Source organism: Suncus etruscus, chromosome 16 (assembly GCF_024139225.1).
Source record: "Suncus etruscus isolate mSunEtr1 chromosome 16, mSunEtr1.pri.cur, whole genome shotgun sequence".
Taxonomy (NCBI): Eukaryota; Metazoa; Chordata; class Mammalia; order Eulipotyphla; family Soricidae; genus Suncus; species Suncus etruscus.
Genome location: NC_064863.1, coordinates 32,420,964 through 32,434,164, shown reverse-complemented (window position 1 = coordinate 32,434,164; position 13,201 = coordinate 32,420,964). Strand labels below are relative to the sequence as shown.

Below are 13,201 nucleotides of genomic sequence, written 5' to 3'. Positions count from 1 at the left end.
TCAGGACCAGGCCAGCTCAGAGCTCTGGGTGTCTCACTGCTGAGCAGTCCATGTGCTTTTAACTGTGTTACCCTAAAACTGCTATTTCCCTTGTCTGTCATGCACCAAGTTACCGAAAACTACTGCTCTGTTCACACACGGTATTACTGAGTTCACTTTGGCTTTTGTTTGTTTATTTTTGGGGAAAGAGGGCACACCTGGTGATCCTCAAAGCTTATTTCAGGCTCTGCATTCAGGGGCCAATCCTGGTAGTCTCTGAGCCCAGTTCTTTGTGTGTTGTTTGTTTTATTGGGGGGTGGGTGGAGACCCAAACCCAGTGGTGCTCAGGACCATCTGGGATAGTAGGGATCAAAGCAATCTGGCCTTGTACTAGCAAACACCCTACCCACTGTACTATTAATGCTCTGGCCCTGCCACATCTTAACTGTAGTTTCCTAGACTTATCTCCACAGAGGGATAAAATCAGTATCTACCCATCAGTGTGTCTGGCAGAAAGTGGAAGACCAAAATTGGGTAACTTTTATGTCATTCCATACATCCAGGGCAGGTTTAGAACATTTGCTTTGAACAGAGGGGCCAGAGCAGTGGTGCAAGCGGTAGGGTGTTTGCCTGGCGCTGACCTAGGACAGACCGCAGTTTGATCCCCTAGCTTCCCATATGGTCCCCTAAGCCAGGAGCGATTTCTGAGCACATTGCCAGGAGTAACCCCTGAGCATCACCGGGCGTGGCCCAAAAACCAAAAATAAATAAATAAATAAAAATAAACAGACAATGAACATGAAAATAAACATGGTCAGTATCATGTGGCCTGGGACAAGGGAGCAGTTTCCTAGAGGCCAAATAAAAGGTCATATGAGTTAGACATTGTATGAATGAAATGCAATCATGAACAGCTTTGTAACTTTACCATCTGATGATTCAATTAAAAAGCTGAATCACAATATATATTTATAAGAACAAAAACAAGCCACATTCATGATGTTAGCCCAGAGCCTCCCACACAAGTCCCTTCCACCAGGAAGTTCCTTTAGTCACTGGTGTGGTGGGAGGAGCTGAAGTGTCACTGCAGGTCACAGCCGGACAGGACCCTCAGTGACAAGTCAGAGGTTCTTTTTTAAAAATTGCTTTTGGGGCCACACTTCTCAGTGCTTAGGCTTACTCCTAACTCCATGCTCAGGGGTCAGGCCGTGCTCTGCTGGAGCCTCTTTTCGGCCCACTCCCAAGAGGTTCACACTGCTGTTGGACCTGGGGGCACCGTCTGGCATGCAGGGAATCAAACACAAGCTTTGTAAGTGACTGTTCCAGTTTGTTCATTCCTTCCTTCCTCCTTCTCTCTCCTTCCTTCCCTCCTTCCTCACTTTCTCGCTCTAGCTCTTTTGTGCATTGGTCTGGGAACCCAGACAGATACTTCTGGGTCCAATTTCCAATTATTTCCCAAATTTCCTAAGAGCCACAGGGGCACATGCCAATGGCTTTCACAACCTATTCTATTGCAGTCGGTGTGTGAGCAGTGCTCAGAACCACGGAGGGTTCATGCAAAGAAACCAAGCTCATGGGCTGGAATGATAGCACAGTGGGCTCAGTACTTGTCTTGCATGCAGCCAATCCAGGTTCAAACCCCAGCATCCCATATGGTCCCCTGAGCACTGTCAAGAGTGCTTGGGGCTGGAGAGATAGCACGGAAGTAAGGTGTTTGCCTTACCGGCATCATATGGTCCCCTGAGCCTGCCAGGAGTGATTTCTGAGCATAGAGCCAGGAATAACCTCTGAGTGCTGCCGGGTGTGACCCAAAAACAAAGACCAAAAAAAAAGAGTGATTCTTGAGTGAAGAGCCAGGAATGATCCCTAAGTACTGCTGTTGCAACACAAACATTTACAAGAAATTTTAATGAAAGAAAGAAACAAACAGACTCAAGTGGAAGATTCTTATTCCAGGCTGCTGCTCTGGGTTGATGACAAAGCCCACACTGAAAATCCTGAGCTGAACCAGGCCACGGATGCTGCCTGCATGGAGCCTGGCAAAGAAAGACTTTTCTCTACATGAGGCAGAGCTTTTTCATCCAATCACTGAAAGGCCTGGGAGTCAAGTCTGCTGTGGGGTGAGGGCGTCAGACACTGGCAGGAGCAGAGGGAATGGTGCTGGCCACTCACCCAGGTCGATGAGGATGGCATGCTGCTGCGAGGTGAGCTGCTTCAACAGCTCCTTGTATGGCGTGTCCTTGGGCTGCGGCTTACTGGGGAACTGGTGTTTCAGGTGGTACTGCTCGGCCAGGAACTTCCAGATCTCCCCTCGGTGATGGCGGGGCACACCTGCAAAAGTGGGAAGCAAGTGGGAATTAGGCTGGAAGCAGAGAATTTCAACCTAGCAAAGCAAATTACTTTTTGTTTTGTTTTGTTCTGGGGCCACACCTGGTGACGCTCAGGGGTTACTCCTAGCTATGCACTCAGAAATCGTTCCTGGCTTGGGAGACCATACAGGATGCTGGGGATCGAACCCAGATCTGTCCTGGGTCAGCTACATGGAAGGCAAATGCACTACCACTGCGTTATCACTCCGGCTCCAGCAAATTACTTTTTGATACCATGATCCAGATTCTAGATGCATTAAGAACTGATGGGGCCTGAGAGATAGCATGGAGGTAAGGTGTTTTCCTTTCATGCAGAAGGATGGTGGTTTGAATCCCGGCACCCCATATGGTCCCCCTTGCCTGCCAGGGGTGATTTCTGAGCATAGAGCCAGGAGTAACCCCTGAGCACTGCCGGGTGTGACCCAAAAACAAAAACAAACAAACAAAAGAACTGACAGCTTGGCAGTGGCCACCATGGACCGACTCTTCTACCTGCATTCCTTCTTCCCTTCCTTTTTCTACCTTCCAATCTCTCTCCTCCTCCTTCCTTCCTCCTTTCCCTTCTTTTCTTCATCCATCTTTCCTTCCTACCTTTCTCCTGCCTTTCTTTCTTCTTCCTTTCTCCTTTCTTTTCTTCTTCCTTTCTTCCTTCCTCTCTTCTTCCTGCCTTCCTTCATTCTTTCCATCTCCTCCATGCTTTCTACATTTCCCCCACCCTCCTACTTCCCATTTCCCTTCCTATATACACTATTCAGATTGGTTAGACTCTCTGTCAGGTACATGGTATATTAAGGGATGACAGGAGTCAATCAATAATGTTGGGGCATTGGACTAGAGAAATAAAATAGTGAGTAGGGCAATTTCCTTAAATGCAGCTTTGAGCTCTAGCACCCTATATATTTCCCTGAGCCCTGGCATCTCTGAGCACAGAATCGGGAGTAAGCCCTGAGCACTTGAGTGTGTCCCAAAAGCAAAGACCAAAAAAAAAAAAAAAAAGTAAACAAAAAAACCTAAAAACAATGATCAGGGCAAGAAAAGCAGTGAGTCTGATCCTAATGTCCAGGGGACTCCCCCCACCCCCCACCAAAAAAAAAAAAAAAAAAAAAACCACTGAAACAAAGGGAGGGGAGTTCAGATGTGGCACATCAGACTTCTGGGAACTTGTGCTACTCTTTGAGAGTGAAAGAGTCCACAGCTCAAAAGGTTGCAGTACATGCAGAGAGCCCAGTCACCACATAATTGCCCCCTATCCCAAGCACTGCCAGGAGTGACACTGCCAAGTATGGCCACAATAAATATAAACAATAAAAGAGCCAGAGTTGGTGCCAGAGAGATAGTACAGTGGGTAGGATATTTGCATTGTAAGTAGTTGACCGGTTTGACCTTTAGCATACCATATGGTTCCCCGGAGCACTGTCAGGAATGATTTCTAAGTGCAGAACCAGGAGTAATCCCCAAGTGCCGCTGGATGTGGCCCCAAAATAAAAAACAACTAAATTAAAAGAGTTAGGAGAGAAGAGAGGAGACTCTGCTGGTCCCCTGGCCTCAGCACCAGCAATGGGGAGAAGCAATAGGGATGTACAGGTAGGCCAAGGGTTTCAATAGAGAGAAAACTGAGGGTGAGAAGCCTATATTGTACCGCAAAAGTTTAAGGTCCTGCAGCTAAAACTGGGGATCAGTAACTGAATGTGAAGGTCATTTCCAAATAAAGCCCCTAGTAATTTATTACCAGCAAATGACTGGTTAATACGTCTATTTTTATGCTCAGGATCGTGTTAAAATGTATTCAGCAAAAAGAGGTTAATTACCAGAGAAAAGAGCTAAAGCCAGCTTGAAGGGTGGAAGGTGACTTAAGAGAAGCTAAGATTCTGAAATATTCTCTGATGAAACTAGATTTGGGACAGAAAGAGCTGCCTGTAGCACATGCTACGTTATCATTGGATAGAGCATTAAAGAAAAGGAAACTTATTCTAAAGCCCTTTAAATTGGACTCACATTTCTGGTTTTGAGTTGTTTTTTATTTGCTTGTTTGTTTTGTTTGTAATTTCCCCTTAACAGGCTGGGAGTAAACCCAGGTCCTCACACTTGCTCTGCCACAACCCTTGTGATGGACATTTCTACAGAATAGAATTTCAATACTAAAGCTAACAGGAAAGGTCTCAATTTTACAGAAAGTTCTCTTACAGCCAATGCTTCTCTTTGGAGGGGGGCCCATCTCATTAGAAGTGATTTCCAAACTGAAATTCCTTCATGACTCTCTTCATTCCATCCAGAATGGTGCCAGGCCATGGCTGGATCTCTATCTCAGCCACTTGGAGCAGGTATTCTGCTCTGGCTTCCCCCAGGAGTGGTTTCTGCTGCCGCTACCAGCACTGCCCTCCAGATTAGCAAATGCCATGGCAGTTATCAGCTCCCAGACTTCATCCTCACAACTGGCTATTAGGGTTCAATGAATGATGTTCATACAAGTGCCCCTGAGAAATAGTTCTGACTGGTAGCTGCCTTTTTATATCAATATGTACTTTCGTTCCCTTCCATTCTACTCAGTAATATAGTCTGAGTATATTTACCGTATTTGTCGGCGTATATGATGACCCCCTAATTTTGCAGTTAAAACATAGGTTTAGGGGCCCGGAGAGATAGCACAGCGGCGTTTGCCTTGCAAGCAGCCGATCAGGACCAAAGGTGGTTGGTTCAAATCCCGGTGTCCCATATGGTCCCCCGTGCCTGCCAGGAGCTATTTCTGAGCAGACAGCCAGGAGTAACCCCTGAGCAATGCCGGGTGTGGCCCAAAAACAAAAACAAAAACAAACAAAACAAAAAAAACCCCACATAGGTTTAGGTCTATATTCGCTGTATCAGACAGAACGTTCCTGTGCTGCAACTGTATGTACCACAGTGAGCCAATCACAACCAGCAAAGGTTCAAAGGTTATACTGTCATAGACTTCCTCTCTGACTCTGGCCAATCTGAGCAGGCTTTTGACAGTGTAGATTGAGGTCCAGAACATTGTCTAATTTGCATACATCAAAAGCCTGCTTGGATTGGCTGAGTTAGAGAGGCGGTTAGAGCAGCCTTGCAGTGATTGGTGCAGGATCGAGTTGGAAAATTCGTTTTGTGGCAATATTCAGACAATTTTCATTTAGCGGCATATTGAAACATTTTTCGGGATATATTCGGCATATAAGACGACCCCCGATTTTCAGTTGACTTTTTTTTGTTTCAAAAGTCAGAAAATATGGTACATATACACAACTATTTCAAAATCCTGATTAATGAGGCTCAAATGCAGTCTGCTACTCTGTTTTATTTATCAGGATATCAGGACAAAAATCTATTTATCTGGCAATGATTTATTGTGGGGCTTTTCATAATTTTTTTCCCCTTCAAGCTGGGAAATTCTCCCAAGTTATGAGATGACCAACTTCCTCTCATTCCTAAGTCATTCCCGTTATCTTATCAGACCTTTTGGATTTCAGAGAAGCACATTGTCAACAGTAGCCCAATAAAAATGAGAAAACTGTCTGAAGCAAGGCTTGTGCACATCAGCTTTGATGAATAGTAGCTTAGAAGGTCTTTCTCCAGCAGGGAGTGTCTGCAACATGCACTCTGACACATACCACATGGGGCGCAGACATGCATACAAGCACCACACATGTACATATGCATCCATATGCACAAACACACATCCCAACATATGCACACACACAAGACACACATACCACTTTTCAGTCCTGACCTCAAAAGCAATTTAAAAAAGAAACTTTTTGTATGGGGCCAGAGGCTGACCCGGGACAGACCTGCGTTTGATCCCTGGCATCACATATGGCATCCCATCCCATATCCCATATGAGCCTACCAGAAGTAATTTCTGAGCACAGAGCTAGGAGTAACTCCTGAATGCCAGTGGGTATGATCCAAAAACAGAAACAAACGAATTAAAAAAAAAAAAACCAACAACAACAAACTTTTTGTAAATTCGAAAAATATGCAGAAATAGAAAATTTAACCATGATCAGCACTAACACATAATGTTCCATCCAAAGCAGGAATCTTTTGCAAGAGAAGGGAAGGAAGGTACTACTCAGAAGAACACATTTAAGCAGGGTTGGAATGGTTGGATCAGATAAGGTTGGCTCAACCTTAACAGGCATCCATGTCTGGATGCTTGTCCATGCACACATGGAGCTGTCCACAGCTACCCGTGAAACTAAGCTCTCCTCCTCTCCCTCCAAATCCCCCCAGTGAGCTCAGACCTCTTCACATTGGTACATTTTCCAAGCACTATGACATGGGTGCAGGATTCGGTTCTGGTTTGTTTTGCAGTTCTCAAACCTCACCGCAGTAAGTCACCTTCCTGCCACAGAATTGAGACTGACAAAATTCGAGAGTGAGTTATTCTGAGTGGTACTGCTGGGACAAAAGGAAGCAGCAGTTGTCCCTGGACCATCTGCCAACTCCCCGTGTGTCCACTCCCAGAGAAGTGGGCCTTCGTGGACATTTTTAATGGAGTCAGTAAGACATGGGATTCAACCACCATTCACAGAAACTTCCAACTGGCCTACGATGAACATGGTTGCCTCCTAACACATTATTAACGCTTTTGCTATAGCTGATAGCTTCATTTGATAACATTTGGTTTAAAAATGAACACAGACGGGCCCGGAGAGATAGCACAGCGGCGTTTGCCTTGCAAGCAGCCGATCCAGAACCAAAGGTGGTTGGTTCGAATCCCGGTGTCCCATATGGTCCCCTGTGCCTGCCAGGAGCTATTTCTGAGCAGACAGCCAGGAGTAACCCCTGAACACCGCCGGGTGTGGCCCAAAAACCAAAAAAAAAAAAAAAAAAAAAATGAACACAGACAGGGCTTGCTCTCTCAGGCCTGCATTCTCCCTTGCTTGATTGTTTCTATATCTCTTTGCTTGCTTGCTCCTTCAAGCCTGTGTTAACCCTGAATACATGTCTTTCTCTGACTTTTTACTTGCTTGATATTTCAAGCCCACACTCTCTCTTGAACTGGTATTCCTCCCCTTCTCTCCCTCTGCCCCCATCTTTCTAAATTTTGTTCAATAAACTCTTGCTCCACTAAACAAATAAACAAAATACGTATGGGCCATAGACACAGGACAGCAGGGAAGGCACTTGTCTGGCACACAGCCAACCTGGCTTTGCTCTCTGGCATGAATTATGGACCCCCGGACACTTCCAGGAGTAATCCCTGAGTACAGAGCCAGGAGTCAGTCCTGAGTTGGGTGCAGCCTCAAAACAAACAAACCAAAAAATATAGATATACACAAAATCCTATTACAAGCCTTGCCTTTTCATCTCTGCCTTAGCAGCCTGCCAAATGTTTCATTTACTTTCACTACCCTGCAGGTGTGAAAAAAGGTTGAAAACCACTACTTGAAACGAAAACCACACTCTGAGGTATCTAGAATTCCACAGAACTCTTGATCTCCCAAGCTGACATCTACTAATCTTGCTACTCTGAACTCAGAAGGTTGGCGAACCCTTTAGTTACATTGCTGGGGGCCTTTTCAAGTGGTTAAGAGGAGAGATCTCAGGCTGGAGCAATAGCACAGAAGGTAGGGTGCTTGCTTTGAACATGGCTGACCCATGTTAGAACCCTGGCATCCCATATGATCCCCTAAACATCGCCAAGAATGATTCCTGAGTGCAGAGCCAGGAAGAAGAGACACCTCATCACCCACACAACAGATGGTCTTCTCCGGGGCTAGGGAGAGAGTGCAAAGGGAGAGAGTGCAAAGGACTAGAGCTTTGACTTTGTATGTGAGAGATCAGGTTTAATCTCTGGCACTACATGGTGCCATGAGTACGAGCAGCCCCTGAACACTGTCAGCAGTGCTCCTCCCAAAGCAAAACCTCTACTCTTCTCAAGAGTTCTGAATTCTGCCTGACAGGTCAGAAGTGTGGTTCTGACTGGACCTCACTTTTATTTATTTATTTATTTTTATTTTTACTTTTTTGACTTTTTGGGCCACACCCAGTGATGCTCAGGAGTTACTCCTGGCTCTGCACTCAGAAATTGGTCCTGGCTTGGAGGATCATATGGGACACCGGGGATCAAAGTGAGGTCCATCCTGGGTCAGCTGTGTGCAAGGCAAACACCCTACCACTGCACCATTGCTCTGGCCCCTATTTGTTGTTTGTTTGTTTTTTTTGTTTTTTTGTTTTTTTGGACCACACTCGTTGACGCTTAGGGGTTACTCCTGGTTATGCGCTCAGAAATCGCTTCTGGCTTGGGGGTACCATATGGGACGCCGGGGGAATTGAACGGTGGTCCGTCCTAGGCTAGTGCTTGCAAGGCAGACAGGTACCTTACCTCTAGCGCCACCCACTCCAGCTCCTCTGGCCCCTATTTTTTAAAAACCTTTTATCGTATTACTTTTAGGGTAAGGGAGGGTGAAGTCATAGCACTTGGCTCTAAGCTCAGAACCTGAATCTTAGATTTATTTGTTTTAGGGCCACACCCAGCAGTAACCAAGACGTATTCCTGGCTCTATGCTCTTGATGTGATGCCAGGGATCAAACCCAGGTCAGCTGCATCTATGGCAGGTGCCCTCCCCACTGTTCTTGAACCTGTTGTAAATTTTGAATGATGTGTTGGATTGGGGGTATTTGAAGTGACTCTTCTTCCGGAATAGAGAAGCCACATGATTCACCCCTGGCTTAGTGTTATTTAAATCCAGCACCTTCTCAAATCGTTACCCAGATTACAGACAGTTAACTCCTGGGTTTTCCACATCTTCTGCTTTCTCAGCATTTCTATTTCTTTGAGGATGAGAGTCATAAGGTTTATCTAAGATTTATTCAGAAGAGAACAATCTGAGAAGGACTGACTGAGAGCAGGGAGCCACCACTTTCAGAGTCCCCTTTTCAGTCCCATACTTCCCTCCTCAGGCTCTAGAAAAGCATGAGGCCGTGCAGACCCCATTCCCACCAGAAGTTTACCTTGCCCAACCGCTGAATGTATTTTTTCCATGTCAAATTTAATTTTCGATCTTCCTGGTGTGCTCAGCATTTTCTCCCACACACACGTCACTTCTTTGAGGCAGGGGGTGATTTCTTCATAGTCGAGCTTTAAGCGTTTGTTCAACAAGTCATTTTCAGAAGCTGGAAGAGATCGTTTTAAAAACAGGTTAGCCAACACTGAGGCCAAGTGAGAATCCTCCACATCCATCCAACTTGGTGAACCTTTGACAGCCTCTATTACCCAACCCTCCTGCCCAAGCTCAATTTCCTCAGCTGGGGAAAAAAATTCTAAAAACAAAATGAACCACAACTCATTACATCATCTCAGTTGTTCTTTCCTTCTCACCTACAAAAAATCTGATTGGTTCTTGTGCTAAAACATACCCAGATGTGCACACTGGTCCCATGTATATCCCACTATCCAGCTAAACAAACCGTAGGTGGCTCCAGGGTGGAAGGTACCTGTTAAATTCCCCTTGTGTGTATGTGTGTGTGTGTGTGTGTGTGTGTGTGTGTGTGTGTGTGTAGGGGGGGCTCAAACAACAGTACAGCAAGTAAGGCATTTATTTACTTGCCTTGCATGTGTCCAACCTAGTTCAGGTCGATCCCCAGCATCCTATTATGATCCCATATATCACCACTAGTAGTAATTTCTGAGCAGAGAGACAGGAATAAGCCCTGAGCACCGATGAGTGTGGCTCCAAAACTAAACATAATTAATTAATTAATTAATTCCCCATGCCTGGCAAGGTTACAGTTCAAAAGGGCACTTTCATCCAGACCAATGGGGGCTCTCCAGGAAGACTGTCCATCTTAGACTAAGCTCTCTATCTTATTGAGCCTCACCCTGCCCCAGCACTCTACCATCATCCATCTACCTCTTACTGACAGAATCAAGCCTCCCTTTTCATGGGGGCCTTTGTCCAAGGTTCCACAAAATTTAAAACTCACCACTGATCTTCCTTACCTGTATTTAGAATTATTTTTAAATGAATAAACCGGGGAGGAGTGGGAAGAGGCCAACAGGGATCGATCACAGGAAAGCTGAACCTGACAGCTCTAAAATGGATTTGAAAATGGAGCATCCTGAACCCACAAAATCCTCTGAGATGCAGTGAGAGCCTGTGATCAATGCCAGAGTCCTGCTTAACTAAGAATTAGATCCAGTGCCCAAGTGTTAGATGAAGAGAGTGGGTGGAGCACAGAACAGGTGAACCCAGCTTTATAATGATGGTGATCAAATACAACGTGTCTATGCACTTGAGATTTAGTTACTTTTCATTTTCTGGTGGATTGGCTGCTGATGCTCCTTTTTTACCAGTGGTCCCTCCCATTACTATGGATTCTGGCTGTGTGGGACTTTATGTCAGTATCTGTATGTAATTCTTCATATTTCCCACCAAGATCCTAGTCTTCATCCAACATAACACATGTGACCCCGGTTGGTTTTCTTCTCCCTTTTGCTTACCACATTGGCTTCTGTCACTATATTCCTTTTCTCTTTTTTCCCCTCTAACTTTATTTTTTTTTAATAATCTTTATTTAAAAAGTGAATAAAAACTCTTTTACAGTAATATTTAAGGTATATAGTGACAATGAATCAAGGCTCTTCCCACCACCAGGGTTGTTCTCCCTCCACCCCTTTTCCCAGCACGTGTCCCATATCTCCCTCCTTTGCCCTTCCCTCTAACTTTATATTTCAATGCTCTAGATGTGTGGGCTGGGAGGAGAGAGAGCTGGGCCCCAGTGGACAGAGCAGACTGACCCCTCACCACCATGTCATTGAGTTTGGTCACACTTTTTCTCTGAAACCAGGCAGGAATCAATTATGGACCTAGGAATCCATAAGAACCAGGAGTCCAGAGTTCTCTTTGTGTGACAATTGTTCAGCACAAATGAGACTTTTGAGGTGGTTCTCATTTTCTCTTTCTTTTCTTATTAGTATTGGTAAACTTCATCTTTCTAGAGATTTGTCCGTTTCATTTGAGGCCTTACACTTAGTTTGGTAAGGGTTGGTCATAGTCCTAAAGACATGGATCAGCCAGTTCACACATCTAACCAGCTTATTTCCCACTACATCACTCCCTAAAATCCCAGGTAAGTAAGTTCTAAAGTGTGCCCAGGAACATGGAACTGACAATGTTGCAAGTAGGATTTAAAATTCTTGGGCTTAATTTTGTTTGTTTGTTTGTTTTGTTTTGATTTGTTTTCTGGGTCACACCAGCAGTGCTCAGGAGTTACTCCTGGCTCCATGCTCAGAAATCACTCCTGGCAGACACGGGGGACCATATGGGATGCCAGGATTTGAATCAATGACCTTCTGCATGAAAGGCAAATGCCTTACCTCCATGCTATCTCTCTGGCCTCAATCATGATACTTCTTATCCCAGTTCTTGTGTGTGTGTGTGTGTGTGTGTGTGTATATGTGTGTGTGTGTGTGTGTGTGTGTATTTTCCCAGGGATCAAACCCAAGGCATCAAACATGTAAGACAAGTGTTCTACCCCTGAGTTACATCATTGGGCCAATTCCTGCTATTTTTAAAATGGGAATCACAGCTACTTTACTGAGTTGCTCTTGTGAGAAATTTTAAACATGCTAAATGTGACAAAAGGATGTATTGGACACAGGCAAGATAATCATCAGAGTTCTCAAAAGCACATCAGTTCATTTTGGAAGGAAGACAAATAGTCTAGTAAAAGAACTTTCTTTTTGCTCCATTTTGCTACATATACCATCTCCTATCTCCCAAGAGTCACACTGAAGGCCCAGGGTTTAAAGCAGTATTTCCCAAAGTGGATGACACCAAGGCCAAGGACACTGAAGAGCAATGGGGTGTCATTTCCTGTTTAGTTTTTTCAGTGGTGGGTGCTGAGTTCATTTTTTTTTTTTTTTGGAAAGGGGAGTGTTGAGCCAATTAAGTTTGAGGCACTTGGGATGAAAGCAGGGCACATGGAGCCTTTCCCAACCTACCTTGCAGCTTCTGATTCTCCTTTTCCATCCGCAGGAGCAGGATCTGCTGCATAATTGCCTTCTGCCACAGCTCTCGGAGCTCACGCGACGTCCTCCTCTTCTCCTCCGGGACAGGCCTGAAGGGTCCATCTTCACGCACTGGCTCTAGCGGAGACCGTGGGGGGAGTTCACCCAACTCTGAGTAGTCTGGGGAAGGCAAAGGACATTTCTGCAGGGTCATTTTTTTTTCATTAAATATAAATCTATCTTTGGACATGGTGCCAAGTTAGAAAACCCTTCTCCTTTAGATATTACATAAAGACTGCCAAATTAAAACTTAATGTTCTGACCCTCACTGAAGTAAATCAACTTTGAACCATAATTATCTACCAAATACATACACACATATTTATAAGGGCCATATCCAATGGAGGAGGGAGTGGCTGTCATGTGATGTTGAAGATCAAATTCGAGGGTCCTCTACATGTCAGGCATGTGATCTACCACTTATCTCCTTGACTCCTCAAAGCATACATATTTAGGGGGAGACAGGGTTTGAGCCCATATCCATTGGTGCTCAGGAGACCATATGCAATGCCAGAGACTGAATCATGGCCAGCTGTGTGCATGACAAGAGACTAAACCTCTGTACTATCTCTCATTTTCAAGGTGTCTATTTTTATTTTCTTCTGAGTTATCTGATATTGTTCATTATAACAAGCATTCACACAGTCCGTAATATGTATCAGACCTCCAAGGGTATTAAAAGTTTACTTAGCATACAAATATTAAGACAAAAGGACTGTAGAAAACCAAACTGAGAAAAAGAAACTGAATCAACTTGCTCAATATCCGAAGCAAGAGCCAGAAAAGCTGATCAGGACAGGATTGGAACCCAGGCGACCAAAAT

The 13,201-nt window shown here is 44.8% G+C and overlaps 1 protein-coding gene across 1 annotated transcript in view; it reads right to left on the bottom strand.

Annotated features, from left to right (window-relative positions):
- TBC1D1 (TBC1 domain family member 1) overlaps positions 1 to 13,201 on the bottom strand; it is a 182,878-nt gene that overhangs the window by 24,553 nt on the left and 145,124 nt on the right. Inside the window, exons 15-17 of the mRNA XM_049790103.1 lie at positions 12,313 to 12,498; positions 9,321 to 9,482; positions 2,152 to 2,310 (exon numbers count right to left, since the gene is read on the bottom strand). Coding sequence (XP_049646060.1) covers positions 2,152 to 2,310; positions 9,321 to 9,482; positions 12,313 to 12,498 — 507 coding nt within the window. The remainder of the gene's footprint in view (positions 1 to 2,151; positions 2,311 to 9,320; positions 9,483 to 12,312; positions 12,499 to 13,201) is intronic.